Below are 16,073 nucleotides of genomic sequence, written 5' to 3'. Positions count from 1 at the left end.
CATTGGACTTGAAATCAGACAGGCATTTTGTGTGGGTTTTCTAAGCTAATACAGCTATTTTCTGTAGGCACTATTGTTAACCTTTCTTCAATGATGAGGAAATGGATGCCTAAAGAAGTAAATAATGGCATCATGTAGCTAGTATGTGGGAGAGCTGAGATTGGGATCCAGGCAGTCTGACCTTAGATCCCATTGACTTACCTATTTTAAACTGCTGTCCTTGGCATCACCACAGCCCTGTTACAGGGATGAAATGAGATTGTTGGTTTTATATTGCTATTCAAATTGTTGGGTACCATAAAAGTACATGAGGCATTAACCTTGAGAAAAATAATTGTGCTTTATGAAGGAATTATCAGTTTGTGTTATCCAGTAATTCATATCAAATGTGATCTATCTTCAAGTGAATAAAAGGAGTTAGAGACCTTGAACAGAATTATTACATCTAGATGGCTAGTTGAACTTTGGTTGTGTTTAAAAAGGAAACTAGAAAGCTTAACTTGCTTACTGTCGTAGATGCTAAATGGGTATTTGCATAAATACTCAAGATTTATATGTAAGATGAGCAAACTTTAATATAAAATATTAAGTGAAAATTTAACTGTTTCTGAGTGAGTTTTTTCAGACCTATCAGTTTGAATAAAACAGTGTTTTATATTCCGTTGGAGGAGTAGAGATGAGATGGGAGGCCATGATTTCACTGTTCAGTTGCCAGTCAAGATTTTATCAACAGATTTCTCCAATCTAGTATAAGAAAAAGTTGATAATCTTGATCATAGTAATTGTCAGATTTTCTCTGATGATTGCCAAAATGAATTATTGGCAAAGATCAGCACAGAAAGCTCATTTTAATGCTTAGGTGCATGTGCTGCCTGAGGAGATAAGTTAACACTCCAGTAGCCATGAACTTGGCTTTAGGTTTGACCCTTTTCATGCCAAAGTTGAATTAAAGGACTGAATATGATTATGCCCACCTCCTGATAACAGTGTTCTTTCTCTCTGCCTACTTTTAGACTGGATCAATCTCAGAGATGGACCCATCACCATATCCGACTCCTCTGATGAGGAAGGGGTTCCAATGCTGGTCACCCCAGCTCCTCAGCAACATGATGAGGACCTGGATGATGATGTCATCCTGGCGGAAGTGAGTTTTCTGAAATTTACCATGATGAAATATATTTCAAATTAGTAATTGATTCTTCGGACACTCAGTTTTAATAGAATAGCTGCGAGTACTCTTAGAGCAGTATTTAAATAATGTTGGAGTCACCTGTTCTCTGAAGTTTTGGTAGGATTTTCCCTAAAGGCATTTGGGCTGTTTGTTTTCATGAAGGACCGTTCTTGGAAACTGTTTCAACTTCCTCTGTGGTGATCCACATGTCTGGATTTTCCGTTGCTTTTTATGGTTTTGTTCACTGATACTTTTCAGTGTTTTTTTAATGTATTTAATAGAACTAAACAAAATAGCCTGTTCTTTCTATTTACTCTACTTACTCTGAATCTATGGCTCCTCCAATTTTCCTTTTCTGTTTTAGTGTACTTGTGGGATTTTTTGCCCTTTTTCTTGATTTGATGAGTTAACCATTATTTTCCCTCTTGTCTTCTCTTTGACCCAGTCCTATGAACAACTAACCACTTGTCTGTATAGGGCTTCCCTGGTGACTCAGATGGTAAAGAATCTGCAAGAGATGCAGGTTTGATCCCTGGATTGGGAAGATCCCCTGGAAAAGGAAATGGCTACCCACTCCAGTATTCTTGCCTAGAGAATTCCATGGACTGTCTCTATACATTTGCCTATTCTAGACATTTTATATGAATGGAATCATATACTGTTTGGTCCTTCTTTCATTTAGCACAAGTTTTAATGGTCATCTATGATGTAGCATGAATTGGTACTTCAGTTCCTTTTTTATTGATAATGTTCCGTTGTGTGGCTGTATCACATGTTGTTTCATTGATTGATGGACATTTGAGTTGCTTCTCCTTTTTCACTATTATGAATGATGCTGCTGTGAACATTCATGTGGAAGTTTTCCTGTGGACATATGCCTATAGTTGATTATATAGGTGGGTTTTGCCTAGTGGTTCTACTTAAATTAAGAGACTAAAATTTAGTGAGTGAATTCATCTAATTTTTGTTTATTAACATGACTATTATGCTTTTTTTAGTTCTCTCATAGTGTTTAATATGCTTTACATTTTTACTGCTTTAAAAAATGATCTTTCACTATGTTCCCTGCATCTTTGAGGTTTAGTTTTTATTTATATTGGGGTCATCTGTTCTTGCTGGTGATTTGAAAGGTTTTTATCCTTTTTTTTTTTCAGTTACTGTACTTAGTTTTATAGTTTCAGATGCTGTTCTTACATATGTCCTTACATGTTGATTTATCAGCTTTAAGTGTGTCTTTCAATCCTCAGCTTCACTTATTTCCCCTCCCAACTTTTGATAGTAACTGTATTTCTACAAAACCATGATTTAAAATATGTATATTAAAATAGCTAATTATTTCATCACTCCGTTGTATTCTCGCATCTCTCTTTTCTTATTTCATTCACTCTGTGGTACAGATTTCATCATATGTGCCACTCGTCTACCACTTCTTTTTTCAGTAGTTAGATATCTTTGTGTAGTTTCTGTGCTGTTTGTTTTTTATTACTACTCAACTTTGAATGCGTTTGAAATTTTCCTGGACCGGCTCTTCATTGGCATTTATGTTGGGGAAGGGCTCAGGCACTGTTCATGGCGAGCAGGAATTCTTCCTATGACAGAGGGTGTTGGGGCTGCATGGGGCAGGGAAGTGTGCTTACATGCATGTGTGCACTTGTTTCTTTCTTACTGCCTAGCCGTGATTGCCACCTCCAGAGCAGCCCAGATCAAAGTTCTCTCTGTCCTGCCTCACTGACAGCCTACCTTCAGCAGGGACGTCTGTCTTCATTCAGTCTAACCTCCTCAGAAAATCCTTGGTGCCAAACAGCGTGCAGATTCCCAGTGTTTCAAACAAGGGACTGTTGCTTTTCCCTCTGCAGGCCACACCACTTGCTTTGAAGAACTCTGCCTTTCTGGAGCTTCCTCTGCCTGCCTGAAATCTGGATGTACTTCTCCCACTGCATTTATCAGCTCCTCCTCACATACATTGTGATTTGGGATCACAAATGTGTGCTGGTTTATTCAGAGATCTTCAGTTCTTTGTCTCATTCTCTGTGGACTGGGGTGACTTCAGAAAAGATCAGGGTCAGAGACATATTTATTCTGCTAAATTAAAATTTGGCATTTTACTTCTTAAATTTACAAGTAACACATAGTTGTCTTCTCTATAGAAATTGATACAATACAGAGAAAACTAGTCTCTCTTCACCAGCCCCTCCTGCCCCAGAGATTTCCCAGAGGAACTGTTGTCACCAGTTTGGCATGTATCCTTCCAAATCTTTTTCTTTGAATTCACACGTGTGTGGGTTCATGCATGTATGTATATATTCACTGTATATATACACATATATGCTTTTAGAAATGGGATGTTTATGTTCCATTTTTTTTCAAAGAATAGAAATGTCTGTGTGTGTTTTGTAGCTTTTCTTCACTTAACATTTGTTGGTGAAGTTTCCATGTCATCACATAGAGAACCACCTCTTGGGGTGGGGGTGGGGGAGAGTCGGAGAGTGTTTTGTAAAGCAGATAAATAGTTTACTTAACTGTATGCTTAGGGACAAACTTAAGAATGTCTCTAGTGTTCTCTTTTTATGATGCAATCAGTGTGGCAGTGAATACCCTTATATATGTCCCCTTTGGATACATAAGGGTGTATAGGATTGATATTGAAAAGTGATATTGATAGATTATAAGGATATACATTTTTTTTTAAGTAAGCAATACCAAATTCCTCTCCTAAATTCACCAGGAATGAGTGATAGGAAGTTTTCCCACATCTGTCCCACATTGAACACATCTGTGTTTAATGTTGTCTAACTAAAAAGTTGTTTGCCAGTCTTGGCAAGAGGGTAGAATCTTGTTTTAATTTGCATTTTGCTAAATTACTAATGAGATTTAGATTGTGTTCTTGTGCTTACTGACCATTTCTCACTCCTCTGCTGTGTTGTCATTCTTTCATCATTTTCTCTACTATGCAGTTAACTTTTGTTTTAGTGGTCGCAAGTGAAATTATAATTCAAACTATAAGTCAGGCTTCAATCTCTGAATGGCTGCTTTGATTCTTACAGTTACTATAGTGTGATCAGATTTCAGTATGAAGATAAATTTGAAGAATAGGTCTTATGCGGGAGGGTGTTTTTGTTTCTTACCTGTCCTACCTCAGAAGCTCAATATAATACATAAGAAAGGTATAGACACAGGAAAAAAATTGAATTGTTATTATTAAAATTTCATTTTTTCTTAGACATACAAACCTCAGACATCACGACCCAATCTCATCAAACCAGCTGCCCAATGGCAAGATCTCAAAAGATTGGGAGAAGAAAGGCCTAAAAAATCTAGAGCAGCCTTTGAATCAGATACGAATGGCTATTTTCCCGTGTATAACAGCTCATTGTTTGGTTCTGGGACACAGGATGATTCTGAGGATGACTACAGTGAATTTCTAGATCTTGGGCCTCCTGGAGTTTCTGGATTCATGAAGCCAAGTGGCCAAACAGAAAGAGAACCTAAGCCTGGACCAAGTCACAACCAAGCAACCAATGACTTCATCAACCCCAGATCAGAGCAGAAAGTCATTATCTTAAAAGAAGGTAATCTTTTTCCAGAAGCTGATCCTTTGGACACTCAGAACCAGTCATCTGAAGAGTCAGAGACAGAGCTTTTATCAAACCTCGGAGAATCATCTGATATCCTCGATGACCAGGCCATCGAAGAAGACTGCTGGTTAGACCACTCTTACTTCCAGTCTCTGAACCAGCAGCCCCGTGAGGTACCAAGCCAGGTTGTACCTCAGGAGCGGCGTCCAGAAGCAGAGCTGGGCCCACTGCTGTATCAGCATGAGCCCCGGGGGTCAGCTTTTCCAAGACCGGCGTTTGCAAGACCAGAGCCCCAGCAGGATTGGATTCCAGACCCTGCTTCTCCTCGGCCTGCCCATCCTCTGGGAGAGCTTGAAGACCAACAACTAGCAATAGATGATGAAGAACCAGGCCCAGCATTTCCGCTAGAAGAAACTCGGCAGCCCAATTTGGGAAACCTGTGGGGGCAAGAAGCTTCTGACGTAGACCGGGAACTCATTGCGCTGTTGGTGAAAGAGACAGTAAGTTTTATTTTGATAAGTAAGTAATTATACACACTAAATATATTGTTTCCTTTCATTACTAAAGTGTTGTGTGTGTGGACTCATTTTCCTGATTTCCTAGATTTATAGACTAGAAGAAGAAAAGCTGAAGGTACAAAAATTAAATCAGGATTCCTTAATCTAGCCTGAACCCCCTCAGCACGCCCCTGGGCTTCTCGCCGCAGGTTGTGGGTGCCCTGGTGCTGTCATGAGTGGTCCCTACAGTTTTTAAAAAGGAATTGAGTTAACTCTAAATTCAAACCCTTCAAGCAGGTTTATAAGATGACCTAGAGCTGCACTGTCCAATATGACAGCCTCATTTGGCTGTTTAAATGTCTTAAATGAGACTTCAATTTCATTTCCAGTGGCACCAGTCAGATTTTAAGTGCTCAATAGCCACATGAGTCTGAACAGCCACCATGCTGGGAAACACAGAATAGAGCATTTCTGTCTTTATAACAAGTTGTGTTAGGTACCACTGACCAAGAAAGTGAATGCAGGGCTTTGTGGGCGGCCATCTGCCTTTGAACAGTCTTTTAATCATTCTTCCCTGGGTTTTTTTCATCTGGTCTGCTGGATCGTGTGCTGCTTAAGGGTATATATACACTAGAAAGTGCCATGTTCATCTTTAGGTGCCCTTTGCTTGGGCTGAGATGCTCAGTATTTACTGAAAGAGAGAAAAATGAATACATAGAATGAGGGCAGAGGACCAGGTGGTCTCTAGGGACCTTTTTCCATATTCTGTGTAGACAGATAAATCTGGGCACCTAGTGTGGAATTTTAAGCCAGACACAAACCTGCTTTATAGTCCTTTTCTAGCGTTCAGTCATTTCGTATACTTTTTGCTATCTGATTTTTATTGCGATTTGAAATCATTCTAGGGGTTGACATATAAATAATGTATTTATTCCTTCCTAGGAAGTAAGATTTCCTGATGTAGCAAATGGGTATGTTGAGGAAATAATTCATTTGAAGAATTACTATGATTTGAATGTGTAAGTATATTACCGTGCCTTTTTTTTTATTGCCGTAAAATGTACTTAACGTAAAAATTTGCCATTTTAATCATTTTTAGGGTTTTCTAGATGGCTCAGTGATAAAGAATCTGACTGCCAATGCAGGAGACTCAAGAAACTCGGATTTGATCCCTGGGTTGGGAAGATCCCCTGGAGGAGGGAATGGCAACCCACTCCAGTATTCTTGCCTGGAGACTCCCATGGACAGAGGAGCCTGGTCGGCTGCAATCCATGGGTCCCAGAGAGCTGGACATGACTGAGTGACTTAGCATGCACATGCACAGCCGTTTTTCAGTGTGCAGTGCAGGGGCATTAAGTGTATTTGCATTTTTGCACAGCTGTCACCGCCATCCATTTCCAGAATGTTTTCATCTTCCTAAACTGGAACTCTGTCCCCAGTCCCTCTCCTGAGCCCCTGGCAACCACTGTTTTGCTTTCTGTCTCTGTGAATTTGGCTCCTCTATAGACCTCATGTAGGTGAAATCACACAATATTTGTCCTTTTATGGCTGGCTTGTTTCAGTTAGCATTATGTCTTTTTTAATTATCCTGTTAGAAGAGTTCTAATTTTAATTGTATGCAGACTGTTTTCTGGGTCTTACAATCATGTGTGGTTATAGAATTAAGATGTTTAGTTAATTCTGAGCATTGATACAACATATGTCTTGCTGGGGCTTCCCCAGTGGCTCAGTGCGTAAAGAATCTGCCTGCGGTGCAGGAGATAAAGGAGATGCCGGCTCCATCCCCTGGAGGAGGAAATGGCAACCCACTCCAGTATTCCTGCCTGGGAAATCCTATGGACAGAGGAGCCTGGCGGGCTGTAGTCTGTGGGGTCACAAAGAGTTGGGCAAGTTTCTTTCTGCTTATACTCTTTCACCTCCTTCTAGTCTGCAAAGGTGGAACAGTTGCAAATTTATAAAGAACAATAGATATTTAATTATATTTTTGGCTATTTAATACAGATTATTTTAATTAAACAAGAGTATTCAAAGATTGTATTGTGTACCGTAGAATTCAGCAGGGGTGTGAGTGGGAGCTGGCTGCCCTGACCAAGAGTGAAGGGCCCTCTTTCTGAGATAGCAGCCCAGAGGAGGTGCTTTTTTCTGATTCATACCAAGGCACTGTTGGCGCCATTGGTAGCCCTGTCTGTCCCCTCCACTGAGGGGCAGCCACTGCTTTCAGGTTTTTAAACCAGGTTGGAATCAAGGTTTCATAATGTATTTGTTGACCTTTTTAGCTTCTTGATCTAGTATAGTTCGCTCTTAACTTTTTTTTTGTTACAGATTTTCCCCCCTATAATTTTTGAACATAAAAAGTAGAAAAACTGTAAAATGAATACCCAATATCCACCACCCAGTTTATTATCTGATATTCTGCTATAAGGAATATTTTGCTATTTTCCTCCACTTGCTTGTTTTTTAAATTACTGTAGACATAGAGGTTTTGTATAAGTGGTGTTTTATAAGTAGTTTTTTTTATAATTATATAAATTAAATAATTTATAATTATTTTTCTTTTTGATAGTGGATTATCCTAAATTTGACCAATAGGAGCTCTTAAATTAATAAACTTTATTTTTAGAGCAGTTTTAAAGTCATGACAAAATTGAACAGAAATGACTACAGTTTTACAGTGAAAACTATCTCCTAGACGTCCACTAAACTAAAAAATAACTAATTTTTTTTAATGTACCTTTTTAGTTCTTGGAATGACAACATACTTTTTTTCAGAGCAAATATAATTTTGGATTTTTAATGAAGTAATGTTAAGTAAAAAATACTTTTCATTGTTGTCTTCATGGTGTTAATGATCACCTTTAATTAAAAATTATTCTATTGAATTTTCCTCTTTGTTAATTTTTCTCCTCTTTGTTATTCTCCTTGTTCATGGTTTCACTAATGTTCTGATAAATGTTATTCTACATTATTCCATATAGTAATTTCCTTTTTTAAAATTATACTCTAGATCCTGAAACCCTAAAGTTAAAGTTTGCAATCAGGGATTATAAATAGATTGATGATGCTTGAAACATATTTCCAAATAGCTTTACAGTGGTCTGTGCTCACTCGCTCAGTTGTGTCTGACTCTTAGTTTTAAAGTAACCCTTTGGAGAAGGCAATGGCAACCCACTCCAGTACTCTTGCCTGGAAAATCCCATGGGCAGAGGAGCCTGGTAGGCTGCAGTCCACCGGGTCACAAAGAGTCGGGCATGACTGAGCGACTTCACTTTCACTCTTCACCTTCACGCATTGGAGAAGGAAATGGCAACCCACTCCAGTGTTCTTGACTGGAGAATCCCAGGGACGGGAGAGCCTGGTGGGCTGCTGTCTGTGGGGTCTCACAGAGTCGGACACGACTGAAGTGACTTAGCAGCAGCAAAGTAACCCTTTAGAAATTTAGTATGCTTTAATGTTTCCCTCTCATTCTGTAGATGAATATATTGTTTTCTAAATACCTACAAGGTTAGTTGTCTGCAGTATCAGTAAAACGTGATCAGATTGACAGATCGTGTGACAATTCTGTCCTCCTTCCTCCTGAGTCTCGCACACATCCTTTTCTCTTGGGACTTATCGACTCTGTCCCTAATGCAAAGTCTTATGAATTCCAGAGGAAAGGGAATGTTCAGTAATTGTATTGAATACTTTGAAACCTACTGTCTGATTTTTTTATATATATAATTTATTAGTTTATTTTTTATTGTACTGGGTCTTTGTTGCTGCATAGGCACTTCCTCTAGTTTGACAAGCGGAGGCTACTCTTCGTTGCAGTGCTTGGGCTTCTCATTGCAGTTACTTCTCGTTGCGGAGCACAGGCTCTCTGGTGCTCAGACTTCAGTAGTTGAGGCGCATGGACTTAGCTGCCCTATGGCACGTGCAGTCTTCCCGGACCAGGGATCACACCCGTATACCCTGCATTGGCAGGCAGATTCTTACCCACTGTACTACCAGGGAAGTCCTACTGTTTGATTTTCCTGACTCAGTTTTCCTTTTGTCCCTGGACTTTTGAGACTGAATTGTTAATTCTCATAACTAACTTAAATGTTAATGTAGGGCTGAAAGGAGGCCCAGAGCAGAGTAGAACGGGCTGATATTTTGTGGGGCTGACTCTCCAACATTCTGTGTCCAGTCTTTGTCACCTTTAATTGTAACCAGCTGGTCATTTTAGCAGGAGAAGCCTGTTACCCAGAGAGCTTCCTGTGATAGTAACCTGCTCTCTTTAACTAGGACTTTACTCACATATGATGCAACTTAAATTGGATCAAGGCAGCAACAACTACTAAAGAACAAAAGCTAGAAATATTAGCCTGGCTTACTTAGTGGGAGTGCTTTCTCAAAACCCTTTAGCTTGTCAAGTCACATCAAGCATGGAATAATATCAGTAGGTGGGCAGATCTGAGTTCTGACAAGCCTCCCGCTGCCTTTGCCCCAGGCTGTAAATATTAATGTATTTGGTTGTAGCATATATCTGTAGAAAGGAAACTCTGTTCTTAATTATCTGTGCCACTGAATATCATTTAATTCCAGGAAAGTTGTGTTTGTGAGCGTAGAGGAGATTTTAAAATGGAAATCAATTTTGACAGTTCAAAGTGAGAGCCTCTGATACCCGACTGGTGGAATTCCACATCTTGCATCATGTTGATATAAGTTTTTCATAGTGTTGAAAATACAAAATGAATTGAGATGGTTCTCAATTTTCTTTTCTAAGAAAAGAACCTCTAAAATAGGTTTAGAAAATGCATTTAAAAAAATATAAAAATAGAAATTTTTAAAGGATGAGATTTTAAAAACTAGAAACAGGAGTTTTAATACTTTCTTCCAAGATCATCTTGCATACACCCCATTTGAGCCACCTGGCTTCATTCATGCATGGCTGTTCTATCAAAGAAGATTCTTGTTTATTTGACCTTTTTATCCTTCCCCAAATTCCTAGTTTTTGCCCGTTTGTTGGCCTTTGATAGCCGCACTTATCTGAACATTACAAACAAGTAAGGTTGAAATGGAGGAGCTCTTCCACACCTGGTTTATAATATATCCAGGTGTGCATGAGAAAGGGATTGTTTGGAACTCCATGCCTTTCTCCACAAATACTGAGTTCTTCATGGTGACTGATTCTCAGCTACCCTTCAGAGATTGTATAACCTGTGGTGCTCATCAGTTTGTACTGGAACAAAGAGTCACCACCAGTGGCCATGGTTTTAAAGGGCAATGTGCTCAGAATTCTTGAGGAGGGTGTCTCCCCTTGCTACTGCTGTAAAATGAGACAGGGGTTTTTCCTCTCAAGCCTTCTGGCGTGTGTTCCAGAGAATAGGTGTGGTGATAGGAAGAGAGCTTACCAAGAAGGTGCATGTGGGGTTCCTGCAAGTGATGATGAAGAAAAGGTTGAGGGGTGCTTGACCGGTCCTGGAGCAGGAGAAGGAGGGTGCATTGCCGTTGGGCCAGTGCTGAGGGTCCTGAGGGGGTTTGCGCAAGAGGCACGCCTCCCCAGTTTTCAGTCCCTGAACACTGGTGCCTGGTGAGAAGAGGAGCGGGAGGTGACCACTTTCTCTCTGACTTCTTTCTGCTGGACCTGTCTTAATTAGAGGCTGTATTCCTGACACTGGACGGGAGAAGACCTGGGGAGAGTCATGGTGGGGCGCCTTCGAGGCAGTCTGCAGGAGAAAGAAAGAAAGCCGGAGTGGAGGGAAAGCCCCGCTTGCCCTCTGACTGGCAGCTTTCTTGCTGCTGAAGTGGCTCATGCCGCACACCCCAGCTGTCCTTGTCACTGTGGAATATCCCAAGAGCACAGAGTGTTGCTGCCTGTGGTTTTTATAGGCTGAAGGGCCTTGCTAGTTAAATTTGTAAATCTGGGCAGTGATACATCTTATGGGTTATTTTATTCTCTTTATCCTTGCTTTTGAAAGATTTCATGGTAGTGATTAAAAAGACAAGGCTGTGATTTTGGAATGGAGAGAGTTTTTTCTTAAGCAAACATGGTCTGTTCCTTCAGCCATACAGCAAACTGAGCATCCCTCAAATCGTCATGGGGATTTATTTACTATAGGGTTAAAAAAAAGTATTAATGAATTAGCACAGGTCTTTTATGTTCCGTTTATCAACTCTTAGAAAATTATTTTTAATTGTGAATGTGAATACAGACTTTTCCCCCATCCCTTATTTGTTAATAGTTTTCCTGACAAATGATAGATACTTTCATCTAAATTCTCCAGTTCCATACAGTTCAACCAGTAAGAACTAACAGAAATTTCAGAGGAGTTTACCTTTATCGGTGTGTTTATTGCTTTTCACATTAGCAAGTAAAAATAGAAATTCAGTGTAACGTGTTATTTGTTCATTTGTTTTTCTGATCTGCAAATATTTTCATTTCCTGATAGGTCAATTACAGTGTGAGTAGAGATTTTATTTTCATACATTATGTTTGAATCAGTGAGCAAGTGTGGCATTTGGAAGCAGAGTGACAGTAACATCATTTATTTTTACAGACTTTGTAATTTTCTTCTGGAAAATCCAGATTATCCAAAGAGAGAAGACAGAGTCCTTATGAATCCCAGTAGCAGCCTGCTCGCCAGCCAGGATGAGATGAAGGCAAGTGGTGCTCTTGCTTTGCAGTGTCTACTTGGAAATTCTCTCCTCTTTTCATCATTTTTAAGGGAATAAAGTGCTTTGTCAAGATGCATTTTTTTAAGACTATCCAGGAAAGTAGGTTTTTCAGAATACATATTTTAGTGGGATTTCCCCCTGAGTCACCTTGAGTTCTGTATTTGACTTCTTTTGTTGTAATTCCATCTTCCCTTGAAAGTGGGAAGATGGAATTTAATTCCCTACAAAGAATTAAACAAATCCTCCATATCTTTAATGCTACGAAGCAAGTTCCTAACATGAATCAAGAATTGGCCAGGACTCTTTGTATCATCTTAGGGTTTAACATTTTATTAAGAAATTTTCAAACACACAGTGAAGCCAAAAGAACTTTCTATTGGTTTCCTGTATACATACCAGCCAGTACTATTAAAAGTTAACACTTTACTGTGTCCAGTTTGTCCCATATCCATCCCTCTGTCCATCAGCGCATCCCTCTTATATTTTATCATAACCCACTTCAGAGCAAATTGCGAAAACATCAGTACTCTGCCGCATAAATACTTCAGCATGCAGATTGTTGCCTAGAGTTTAATATCTGTTTTTCTTTGTGAGTAAGATTTATATACAGTGCATACACCTGTGTAACCAAATCCTGTGTCAAGATATAAACAGTTTGGTTTTTAAAAATCTTAATCATTGTCTTCATGTGTGGTCCAGACCAGCATTTAGTATGTTCAGTGGTTGAAGGAAAGTATGGTTCAGAACTGCTTCACTGGTCTCTATTGCACCATCCTTCCACTTCCCACAAATTCTTTTTGACTGTTTCTTTCATGTATGGTTATTACTCATTTTATTGCTCTTCATTTTATTGCACTTTACAGACGTTACAGTTTTTGTTTTCACAGATTGAAGGTTTGTGGCAACCCTGCCTTGAGCAAATCTGTCAGTGCCGTTTTCCCAACAGCTTTTGTTCACTTCATATCTCTGTTACATTTTGGTAATTCTCACGGTATTTCTGACTTTTTTATTATTATTGCATTTGTTATGATAATCTGTGATCAGTGACCTTTGATGTTACTATTGCAAAAAGATTGATTTGCTGAAAGCTCCAATAATGGTTAGCATTTTTCGGCAATAAATTATAGAATTAATTGAGATATGTGCATTTTTTTTAAGACATACACTGTTGCACACTTACTAGACTACAGTATGGTGTAATTTTAACTTTTCTAAAAGTTGGGAAACCAATTTGTGTGACTTGCTTTATTGTGATACTAACTTCATTGCAGTGGCCTGAGACCAAACCTCCAGTATTCCTGAAGTATGTCTGTATTTTGTAGCTGGGGAAAAAAAACCTCAGTTTTTTCTAAACAATTTGTGAAAAGAAAATGGCTAAAAACTTGTGTTCAAACCCCCGACTATACTTTTTCATAGTTCCAACTAGCAAAACTAGTCTCCAGACTCCAGACAGCTTGTTTAACCTCTCTGAATATCATTTCTTCATCTTTGCTCAGGGCTGGTATCCTCCTTTAGAGTAATTAGTACAAGTCAGATTATTCTGTTCTTCAGTAAGTAATTCTTCAAATGATTTCCCTCTAGAAATACACTGTCTGGCCACTAATGTTGTGCCTCTCTCTCGTTTCAGTTGCCTACAGTAGACTTTTTTGACTATTCTAAATTAGCTCCTCTTGACCAGCACTGCTTCATCCAAGCTGCCGACCTCCTGATGGCCGACTTCAAAATGCTTAGCAGTCAGGACATCAAGTGGGCCCTGCACGAGCTCAAAGGACACTATGCAATCACCCGAAAGGTGCTCTCCTTGGTCTTCTGGTGGGGCACACCTCTTGACTGCTTCTTCCCGTGATAACAGGATGAAGAGTTCAGCTTGCAGAAGTTGGGCTGGTTTATGATGGCAAAGAGCTAAGGAGTTTGTCAGGGTGAATATATGTAGACAAAGGGTTTGCTGATCAGAAGGAACTGAATGAAAAGAAACACAGATTCGAAGCAGGAAAGTTCTGGTATGACCATAAGGACATGAATTTCCCCATGGAATGTGGAGTGGAAGCGTGTGTTCCCCTGCTGTTCCTCCCTGGTGTGCTTTCTGTCTTGGGGCTAGTCCCACGACCCTCCTCGAGATGCCTCAGTTACCAGTTAACGTGAGGCAGAGTGTAAAGGGCCAGAAGCCCAGTACTGCCCAGGGAGTGGTGGTTTGCTTCAGAAGAGAGTGGGCAACTCCTGAAAGCTCTCAAGGTTTTCTTTCTTTCTTTCTAGACTCTAAATAAAGATTCCACTTAAGGGCCTCTTCCAGATCTTAGAAAGGTGCTGGTCGCTAGTGAGTAGCAGGCATGCTCCATTTAGTGCAGCCCACTGTACAGGCCCTTTGACAACAGCCAGGACGGAAGAGCAGCGCCAGCAGGTCCTTGACCTGTTCCTCTTCTCTCCTGCCTTTAAATCGGTTTCTCTTGCTGAAGTTCTGGTGACTCTTAGCAAACAGTGTGCTTTTCTTTCCAGAAGACAAGCAAATGTGGAGTTACTTTACTTGTTAAAACACCCACTGGGTCTTAACCTGAAAGAAGGTGAACATCAGTGAATGTGCTGAGTCTAGGCCCCTTCCACCTCTACCTTGATAAGATCCAGGCATCTGTCAGCAAACTCCTAATTACAGGTTCATTTTAGTTAAAAATACTCTGAAGGGATTACAGAAATAATGCCTTCTATTTCTGATAGATAATGCCTTCTCATTTCCCCTGCTAAAGAGGGAATGTCTGTACTGTCATTCAAAAATGAATGCGCTTCCCCCCTCCAAATTAATGACCTTGAGAAAGAAGGGACTCTTTCATCTTTAGGGCCCTGTGTGGCATCTTTATTGATCCTGTGGTGCCTCACACATTTTCTGAGCTCCCAGGAAGCCCAGATGAAAAGCAAAAGTGTAGCAGCAGGAGACAGCTCCCGTGGTCTGGAGGTGGGATAGTCCTCATTAGAAATGTCCCTGCCTACATCCTGAGGTCAGTAAAAGTGACTTCGCTAGCAGATGCTTCTCCACATTGAAGGTCTGATCATCCCCCAGCTTGTCGTTATTTGGGTGGAAATGGGAGAGTTTTATGGCTCATTTCTTGTTCATAGCTTCCATATCCTTTTCCTCATTTGTCTGGCCCTTTATATTTTTTGTGGTGTCTGTTTGGGCAGTTAATCTAAGATTTTACAGGATTTTGAAGAGATGGGTTGGGCTACTTGAATGAACATCAGGTATTTAAGGGGAAATAATGTTTGACAAAAGCTAAAATCTGATGTGCCCTTTTAGAACGTCTCCCTGTTGTACACACAGGGTGCACAAGACTTGTGCCTTGTAGGAGGTCATACTCACACGGGCAGGGAGGCAGAAAACACACCCTGAGGGGCTTCCTTGCCACTGCAGTAGCTGTCCTCTCTGCACCACTCCCCAAACATGGTGACAGCTTAGAGAAGGCATGCTGACTAAGGCAGGGTCAGTTCTCCACAGATTGCTGGTTTTTCCCTGTTTACTGTAAACATCAGGCATACAGAAGTAGAGCTGGTATTGTGACACGCCCCTGCATACTGTCACTCCCCTTCTGCAGTTGCCAGCTCCTGCCCAGACTTGTATTTCCACCCCTACCTGCCTACCCCTACCTGAAGTAAATTCTAGGCTTCATTTCATTTTTTTCATCCATAAAGTATTTCAGTATTAATTTTTAAAAGATAAAGGCAAAGACAAAGTATTTTAAAATCTAATCAAAATACCATTATCACACCTTAAAAATTAACATTATCAGATGTCCAGTCAGCATTCAGATTTCTCTGAATATGTCATAAATCTTTAAGCAGCTTGTTTGGTCACAGAATTCCAAGTAAAATATGTTTATTGCGTGTGGTTGGTGAGTTCTTCAATCTCTGCAAGCTCTCTTTGTCCTTTGTTTTTCCTTACTGCTTATTTGTTTGGGTTGTTTTATCTTACAGGCTTCCACAGTTTGAGTTTTTCTGACTACACCCCTGCATTATAAATAAACAGTTCGTCTGTTTCCTATAAATTGGTTACATCCAGAATCTTGATCAAACTTAGATATGATTTCTCGCTTGTATTTTAATTCTGGTTCTGCCACTTGTTGGTCTTAAACTTGCAGAACTTCATGCCCACTGCTTTCTCCATGCCTGCCTTGTGACTGTCATCTTGGGATTTCCTTCACCTTGCCTTTT

At 40.0% G+C, this 16,073-nt stretch overlaps 1 protein-coding gene across 3 annotated transcripts in view; it reads left to right on the top strand.

The window, feature by feature from the left end:
- Window positions 1–16,073, top strand: part of RNF216 (ring finger protein 216) — a 122,160-nt gene that overhangs the window by 14,492 nt on the left and 91,595 nt on the right. For 2 of the 3 annotated variants that reach the window (XM_027528094.1, XM_027528092.1), the window contains exons 3-7: window positions 1,014–1,144; window positions 4,392–5,246; window positions 6,186–6,262; window positions 11,762–11,864; window positions 13,507–13,671. In XM_027528094.1, coding sequence (XP_027383895.1) covers window positions 1,014–1,144; window positions 4,392–5,246; window positions 6,186–6,262; window positions 11,762–11,864; window positions 13,507–13,671 — 1,331 coding nt within the window. The remainder of the gene's footprint in view (window positions 1–1,013; window positions 1,145–4,391; window positions 5,247–6,185; window positions 6,263–11,761; window positions 11,865–13,506; window positions 13,672–16,073) is intronic. The other variant, XM_027528093.1, reaches the window with a different exon arrangement.

The sequence above is a fragment of the Bos indicus x Bos taurus genome, chromosome 25, assembly GCF_003369695.1.
Source record: "Bos indicus x Bos taurus breed Angus x Brahman F1 hybrid chromosome 25, Bos_hybrid_MaternalHap_v2.0, whole genome shotgun sequence".
NCBI classification, from domain to species: Eukaryota; Metazoa; Chordata; class Mammalia; order Artiodactyla; family Bovidae; genus Bos; species Bos indicus x Bos taurus.
Note: the sequence above shows the minus strand (reverse complement) of the source record. Positions and strands in the feature narration are given on the sequence as shown.